Raw genomic sequence first — 9423 nt, 5'->3', positions numbered from 1 at the left:
AATCTAGTCAACCATTTGATATTTCAATGCAATTCACAAGTGTATTTAAAAAACTTAAATTGGAAATGCTCCATAGTTTTCTTTCTGAAAAAACCAACAAAAGTAAACTATTAAAAAGCTTTCTTCTCCCTGGCTTTCCTTTGTCACAGAAGTACAAGTTCTCTTAAAATACAAAATATGTTGCCTTGTTTCTCTACCTTATACAAAAATTAAGCTTGATGCACATTCAGAATGAGAATGCAGATTAAATACATTTTATCTCAAGGTAAAATAACCAAGGAATTTTTTGAAGGAATGAGAAGAAATAGTAATCTGGACACCTAGCCAGAATATAAAAAGAGAGAGAAGAAGAAGAAATGAGAATATTGAAAAAAAAAAAAGCTAAGAACAAAACAAAGTGAAGAAAAAGACTCAAGTTGGGAATGTGGACTACGACATTCTGAGTGCTTCATTCACTTTGAGTCTCTTTAGAGATGTCTTTAAAGCAAGCTTGACATCCTTATTCCTGAGACTGTAAATAAAAGGGTTCAGCAGAGGCAGCAAAAATGTACAAAATACACTGAGAACTTTCCCCTGAACCACAGACTCATCAGATGATGTTTTGATATGTGTAAGCATACCAAATCCATAGAATAGGGCCACAGTTATTATGTGAGAACTACAGGTGCTCATAGCTTTGTACAAACCCTTACCTGATGACAACTGAGTGACATTAAAAAGAATCAAAGCATAGGACATTAAGATGATGACACTAGATACAATGACTACTGTGCTGGCCACAACAGAACTCACAAGCTCAGTGGCATAGATGTTGCTGCAGGAGAGCTGCAGAAGGGGGAAGATATCACACAGGTAGTGGTTGATGATGTTAGAATGACAAAAGTTCAGTCTGATCATAAATACTATATGGACAATGGCAGCAGTAAACCCTGTGAGGTAGGAACCAAACATCATCAGGGAACATGTCCGAGAAGACATAATGACTATGTACAACAGAGGTTGACAGATGGCTACATAACGATCATAGGCCATGGCTGTCAACACGTAACACTCAGAGTGGGCAAAAAAGCAATAGAAAAACAGCTGAGTCATGCATCCTCTAAAGGAAATGGTGTTCTTCTCTGAAACAAAACTCATTAGTGTTTTGGGAGTAAAGACAAAGGAATAGCATAAGTCAATGAAGGACAAGTTAAAGAGAAAAAAGTACATGGGGGTCTGCAGGTTTGAATTTAGGAAAATGAGACTCATTAAACTCATGTTTCCCACCACAGTGACTGTGTGATACACCAGAAACAGGATGAAGAGTGGTAGCTGGAGCTCAGGTTGGTCTGTCAATCCTGCGAGAATGAATTCGGTCACTGAAGAGTCATTCTTCATAGCCGTTTTTGTCACGTCTAGAGAAACATTAGTAAAGGGTCACGTTAAACAAGAAACTCTGTCACTGACTACAAAAGGACAACCAGACCCAGTTTTACAAGTTTAAGGTTATTTGAATGCACTGAGCAAAGAATTAGGAGAATATTGCTACTCATTACTGAGAAATCCCCGTTTATCCTTTTCCTATGAGCATCTACTCTGATTAAAGACTGGCACAACTTTTTAAATAACCACATTCTCTTGTCTCTTTAAGCTTTTATAAGGATTAGGGACAAAAAAGAGAAATAAAGCCCCACTGGCTGTTAAACCCTTGATTTATTTACCTTTGAGTTTTAGCGGATGATATGACAATTAAGATAATTTAACATTTTTTTTGCCTTAATATGTCACTGCTGTTATACAACACAGGCCCTCTCACTCCAATATCCTAAGTAATTTAAGTTTCTGATAATTAAGAGATCTTAATTATCAACTAAAAACTGATTCAGACCTCCAAAAATACCTAACCCAAGAATATGACATGATTTCAGTTCAAGAATTTCTCTTAAAAGTTCTCTTTATTTGCTCAAAAGAAAATAATCTTATTTGCATCCAATACCTCGTTTCTCTCAATTTAGTCTTTTATAATATAGTATTGTAGGATAATATATTATAAATTGTATTAGTGTTCCTTTTTTTAATTTTTTATTTGCATTGGTATGAAGGTATCAGATCCCCTGAAATTGGAGTTACAGACAGCTGTGAGATGCCATGTGGGTATTGGGAATTGAACCGCAGTCCTTTGGAAGAGCAGCCAGTGCTCTTAACCACTAGGCCATTTTTCCAGCCCCTAGTTAGTGTTCTTTATTGTCACAACACTTAGGCAATTATGGAATAAACATATATTATCTATTATATATAATAAATTATGAATATAATACTATATGTAACATATAAATATTTATATGAAATTTAAACACAATTTATTAGAATGACTTACAGGTTGTAGTTCAGTGCACAAAGTACAATAATCTAGTAGCTGCTCAATCAGACAAGGCTATTTGTCTCAGCTAGTCTGCAGAATCCTAAAGAAGGAATGGATGTACTGATGAGGTGAGTACAAGCAGGGGAAGAACAAACCCTTCCTTCTTAAAATTGTCCTAATATAAGCTTCTAGTAAATGTGGTTGCCCAGATTAAAGGTCTACCTTCCCGCCTCAATATCTAGATTAAAGCCATCTTCCTGCCTCAAGATCTGGATCATAAGTGTATCCTCAATTTCTGGATTATACCCAATTCCAATTATAGTCAAGCTGACAACCAAGAATGGTCATCAGTCATGTATAGACAGTTATTCTCTCCTGATGACATCTACCTGGTTGGGTGAGTTTCTACCTTAAGGGTAGAAATAACAGAACCTGTGTTTATATCATGTAGCATAGATACAAACACTATTCCTTTTGAGACTCAAAGTCCTACTTAGTTTGTAATTCCCCAACAGAAACACCCAATTCCCTGATCAGGGTATTGGACTGTTCCCTTCAGAATTCTACTCATTATGACATGCACAAATCAGCAAGAGAAAAAATCAGGGACATACTCACTTGTCATTTCGAGTAATTATCTATGAGCATTGCAATTGCATTAGTAACTATTAGATAAACAATCTACAAAAAATAAAATGTTTTGGAGCAAAGCATTTAGGAAAAAGGAATATGCACTCCAACAGTTTAAATTTAAATCCAGATTTTTCTGTTTCTTACTAATGAATCTATGTACCAAAACTGTAATCTTTCAGGGCTTGTACATTTATATTAAGACATTGATATTTCTGTGTTTATCTATAAAATATGTCTCAAAAAAGGGTCTGGATATGGCTCGGTGGTAGAAACTTATTTTTCATACATAAGCCTCTAGGTCTCATCTAAGCACTCTCACAGTAATAATAATAGTACTATGAAACAAAAAGGAGTTACTATATAATTGTATTAGTTGAATTCAATGATCCACATAATGTAGCAAATAAACCTTTCCTAGACATGTAAAATGTATAATCCCCATACCTGATTTATAACTTTAAACAGGTAAACCATGATATCTCATTCTCAATAGTCTTTTTGAGGAAGAAAGTATATGCTGCATTGCTCTCCTGAGTAACATAAAATAAACATCATCTCATAGCCATGCTCAGTAATGCATGTTGGTGTTATAAACCACGATCTCAAAACCAACACACTGTTCATGGCCAATAAAATTTCTGTATTCAATGAAATATATTCCATAAGCACTGTTCAGGCTCAGAAATTGATGTGTTGGAAACAAAGAGTTTTACTGGCTTTGAAGCTTTCTCCCAAGTAACCTGATATTATTTTAATAGAACAGGCCTTATAGGTAACTTATCCTTTCTCTAATACATCTGTCAATATTTTGCTCTGAGCCTTGTATTTATGAAGATAGACCATTACAACAAAGATCCTCCATAAGGAAAGCTGGAGAATATAGAATCACTTTGCACAAAGTCAACCATAAAACAGAAATACTGTTCTTCCCAAGTCTGTGCCTCTATGAGTAAGTCAGCTGATCATGAAAAAAATTGTCTTACTTTCCATATCTTAAGGTGAATCAACAGACCTCCAGTTCAGAAGGGGTTTTGGCATGTACTTTGGTAGAATGAGTATGACACATAATGTCTTTAATATGTAATTAGTCCTTAAATTTTTGTCCAGTAAAATTTATAAGTGAAACTTTTCAGTGCGTCTCAATCCTATTAATAACACTGGACTGTTTTCCTTGAACTCTGAAGTTTTGTACTCAAAACCTCCTATTCCATGCAAAACCTTGAACAAAATTTTATTTTTCTCTTTAACTAATCTGTCCTTTGTTGTAAGAATGTTAAACTTGGACCACAGGTATATTGCCTTCATCTTAGCATTTAAGGAGCAGAACTGAGGGGTTGAAAATCCAGGCTATATAGTGAAAACCTGTTCTGATTATGTTTTTCTTTTGTTAAAAAAAAGACAAGAAGGAAAACATCAAACTGAATTAATAATAGAACAGAGTGGGAAAGGAAAAGAGTGGTTCATGTCCCTCATAATGGCAGTGGCAGGGGATAAAGGATCACCTTTATCAATGTTTACCATGTCAAAATTGTCCAAGTGAATCACTAGTCTAACAGTACTGTTACAGTCCACATGCCTGTGCCCTGAAAACATGACTGGAGTGGTGAGTTACTAAATAAAGGAAAGACACACAGACACACATACAGAAAAGCAGAGATTGGTTGAACCAGGCAGACTAACGGAGATGTAGCAGAAAGAGCTTGAAAACCCAGATACTTGATTCTATTTATCTGATTCAAGGAGGTAGGTGTCTTAGTTATATTTATTGTTGTCAGGAGACACCATGACAAAGCCAACTTATACAAGAGTATTGTAGGATCTGCTTCAGGAAATAGCCTTTTAGATATCGGCCCACTTTGGGCATGGTCTCAGGTACTGTAAGAGCAGAGGAATACATGCAAGATCCTCTTTTCTGCTGCAGTCAGTTCTATTTTTCAGTGCATACAGGGAACTCCAGATAGCTACCTTTACTGTAAGTATACCTCCAAATAGATACACACTTGTTATACTCCTTTCCAGGCTGTTGTGAAACTCCTTGATATGCCTACATTTTGGTACCCACTTGGGGCAATATACATCCTCATAAAACATAAGAAGGCTTTAGTAAAAGTACTGCTAGACACACAAAAATGGGAGTATATCACAAATTCTTGTGGCCACGTTTTTTCAGAGAGGCTCTGTGTACTAGAAGTGAGCATCGGCTTGGCTTCTCTAAGAAATGATTTCCTGGTTTAGCTTGCAACATGGAGGGTTCTTTTGAGCGTTCATGCTACTGAGCAATTGAATGGTGTTTCTGGACAGTGTTCTGCAAGTTACTTTGTAGTGGAGTGAACAAACTGCTTCCCAGAGTTGGGGTTGTAAACATGGCTCCCAGAGATAGCAGTAAATGGATATCTGTCATGTTGGAAAACCAAGCAGACTGGAACCAACAGCCAATATGGCTGCTCTTTTCCTAACCATGCCTGTGTTACAGCTTAAAGGAGTGATTAAAAAAGGATTACAGATATGCAAAAAAGGCAGATTCTGACAACAAACCTCTAGATGGGTTAAAATGTGTTTTCAAATTTATGTTGGCTTAAGACAAAAAGAAAACGGGTATAGATAGTTAGAGAAAGATAGTTTTAAAAAATAAAATGTCTTTAAAGAAACAGTGAAAGTAATAAAAAAGAGTACAGACAGTTATAAAAGGAGTAAAGATAATTAAATAAACATTAAAAAGTAATAGAGAGAAACAAAAGCCACATAAGAGGTATTGCTTTTCTTTCCACAGAGGATGGGAACCTGTGGGTTCCTTCCAGACTAATGAGATTTGATGGAACAATACCCCCTAAAAGGTCTTCATGAACCCTAAATATAGTTCACCCAACTTATAGCAGAAAGCAGTTTGAAGAAAACTATGCCTAAATTAGCAAAGTGTTTGTTTATACATGTTTGTTTTCATTTAAAAGGTGATATCATATAGAAATGAATTATTTACATTGTTATATACTTTGGTTTATTGATACAAATTAGATATCAGTTTCATAATATGTACATTTCTACACTTGTTTACGGTATTATATTTATACAGCTCTTTTTAAAATGTAATGTATAATTAGGAAATAAAGTTGAATAAATAATCATCTATAATAATAAGACTTTTATTCATGTTAGTTAGGCCTTCTAAATATATAAGATATATTTCGATTAGATATATAATTTTCAACTCTTCAAAAATGGAATATGGCATTTAAAATAATTTTAAGAACTTACATTAAGTGACCTCCATAAGAGCAGGCCCAATCCAGTAATCTCCTGTAGAGCACACTCAAGCTAGTAACCTCCATAGGAGGATGCTTAAACCATTGAACTCTGTAGGAGAGGACCCCAAAAGGTGACCTTAGTGGGAACAGCCCTGACCACCAGGATTGCAGAGTGCTTTCCTGGAGCACTGAGCAACCACTGCAAACACCAAGTGACCTCCAGAGTTCATGGCCCTGACTTCCCCACAAGGAACAACCATCTGAGCCTTGAGATCCATTGACATCTAGATGAATGGTCACCAGAGACACAGCCCTAACTACACCAATCAGAGGAAAGGCTAGGTAAAAATATTAAGAATGTATCAACACCACAAAGAGCAACATAACACCAATAAGAACTAGTGATTCTGTAACACCAAGACTTTAACACCAAAACACAGATGAAACAGAAGAAAATTACCTAGAAAATGACTTAAAAATAACTTTAGGAGAATGTTTGAGACCCCAAAGAGGAAATGAAAAATTTTCTCAAAGACATGGTGGTAAAGACAAAAATTGAAATAAATTAACAAATCCCTTAAAGAAAACAAAGACAGCCATTAAACAAGTGAAAGAAACAATTAAAGACTTGAAAACTGAAATCAAGACAATAAAGAAAACACAAACCAATGAAATTCTGGAAACATAAAATCTAGGAAAATTATCAGCATCCACAAATGCAAACATAAACAGAATACAGGAGTTAGAAGAGAGACTCTCAAATTCTGAAGATACAAGAAAGGAAATAGACTCAGGTCAAAGAAAACATTAAATCTAAGAAAAGTTAAACACAAAATTTCCAGTTAATATAGGATACCATGAAAAAAATCTAAGCGTAATAGGAATAGTAGAAGAAGATACAAGGCACATACTTATACATAATAAAAGCAATATACAACAAGCCAACAGCCAACATCAAACTAAAGGGAAAGAAACTCAAAGCAATCCCACTGAAATTGGAAACAGGAAAATGTTGTGTTCTCTCCATATTTATCTACTTGAGGTTCCAGCTAGAGCAAACAAAAAGACAAGGGGGATAAATATTAGAAAAGAAGAAGTCAAACTCTCAGTATTTGCTGATGATATGATAATTTACATAAACAATCCCAAAAATTCTACGAAGCAACTCATACAACTCATAAACACATTCAGTAATGTAGCGGCATACATGACTAACTCAAAAATATCAATAGCTCTCCTTTATACAGATAATAAATGGCTGATAAAAAAACTCATAGAAACATCACTCTTCACAATAACCAAAAATAGCATAAAGTATCTTAGAGCAAATCTAATCAAACAAGTGGAAGACTTGTATGACAAGTACTTTCAATCTTTGAAGAAAGAAATTGAAGAGACACCAGAAAATGGAAAGATCTCCCATACTCTTGGGTAGGTAAAATTAACATAGCAAAAATGGCAGGCAAGAGACAGAGACATGGATAGCCACACCATGCAGGATGAGGTTGGATAGTTATTTAGTAGGTTATGGAAGGAAAGGGGGAAAAGAAGAAGAACAGAGATAGGGGAAGAAGGGGGAAGGGGAGAAGTGGGTAGAGGCAGAAGCTGCTTCTTCAAGAGGGAGACAGAAAAGAAAGGGATTCCGGCTGCAAGCAGGAAGGAAGATCTGCCTGCTTCAGCAGATGGGGGAGGGAGTGGTCATGGCTTGTCTCTTAAAGAGACAGGGCAGACCATTACATTCCTATCTCTTTTTTATAAAAAAAATGTGGAAGTTTAGGTACAACAGGTTAAAGGAATTGGGGTAGAAGATTCTTGAGACTGTTTCCTGCTTATTTATGGGTATCTTCTTTGAGGGACATCTGAGAAGGCTGGGTGCTGGTCACATCCTGGTATAGCTGGTATGTTTGTTCCTGTCCAGTGTTTGTGGTATGGAAATATCTGGTGTCATACACCTGTTTAATATATTGGCAGAACAGAGGACAAAGTTAAGGAAAAAATTTAGCACGAGAGAATTGAAGGAGTGTATCTGACATGTTTAAAGTGGATCTTTCAATTAAGTTCCCTGGAACTCACAAGAATTTGGGTTTGTAAAAACAGAAGTTTTAGACATATACATTGTATAAACAGTAGTATATTTATGTCAGAATGACTATGACAGATATTTTTGTACAATAAGAAGTATTTTTAAGACTATAAAAAGTCAGTGTGAGAGAGAAATTTGATAACTTGTATTTGTCCTCACACCTTTATAACTTGCAGGTCTTATATTTGTATTTTACCAAAATTTGTTTGGTGAGGTTGTCCTTTTAAACTGACAAAATCTCTCAGCTGTCAAACTGCATCAGAGATCTTTGGAAGGATAAAATTTTACTTGAGTTACTGATTAAAAATGACATAGAACTTACTTGGTTGGTACCTAGAGCTTCTCCTCAGGGTGCTCCATGGTCGGTGAAGGTCATATTTGTCTTTTGCTGTTTAGCAGAGGGCTCCAAAAGATCCTGTGGTCTACAAAATCAGTAGGAAGACAAGCCTACCTTGACATAAGCCGCTAGGCAGTTGATTTCAGCAATTCTGTCCACTGTCTGCTGATCTTCTGCTTAGATAAAAGACAATTTTTCCCAGTAGTCAACGCTTGGCCTTTGAACCGAATTGTGGATAGACATTGTTCTGTACCCAGTAAAAGCTTTTTTTAATAATTAAATATTTAAATGCCATATTTTCTAGATCTCTGAGCAGTTGGGGGTTGTTTATCAGGTATAACTACAGTATAAAATCTGCCTGGAGAGCTGGGTCTGAGTTTGAGAGTACTGGATTTTAACAGGTAAGATTTACATTCATAAAAAGACAGACAGAAGTAAAAAAAAATTGCTTGCAATGGAAGGCTAATGGTAGAACTGACAATAGTAGAGAACATATTAATATATTTTAAATGAGGGTTTGATTAAATATACCATATCACTGAAAAAGAATTAAAAGTACATATTAGTTCAAAACATGATACTTATTGCTTTGTAATCTGGAATGAGATACAATGAACAGACAATTATGACATTTAACAGTAAACATAGGTGCAATTAAGTTACATGTATGGACACACAAACAGAATGAAAGGAGGTAGGTGAAGTGGATGCTCTTGATGGGCCTTACCAAAGGCATGACGCTACACAAAACACACATGCAGCAGAGTCAACATTAAGAATTTAGAGA

General features: G+C 35.5%; 1 protein-coding gene across 1 annotated transcript; it reads right to left on the bottom strand.

The window, feature by feature from the left end:
• Positions 1 to 429: 429 nt before the first annotated feature.
• On the bottom strand, positions 430 to 1413 carry LOC101995041 (olfactory receptor 143-like; the record flags this gene model as incomplete). The annotated part of the gene is made up of 1 exon (XM_013346143.1): positions 430 to 1413. A coding segment is annotated over one exon (984 nt), but the record flags the coding sequence as incomplete, so codon positions are not given.
• Positions 1414 to 9423: the final 8010 nt, after the last annotated feature.

This window comes from Microtus ochrogaster, chromosome 5, assembly GCF_000317375.1.
Source record: "Microtus ochrogaster isolate Prairie Vole_2 chromosome 5, MicOch1.0, whole genome shotgun sequence".
NCBI lineage: Eukaryota > Metazoa > Chordata > Mammalia > Rodentia > Cricetidae > Microtus > Microtus ochrogaster.
This window is presented reverse-complemented; position numbering and strand designations above follow the sequence as displayed.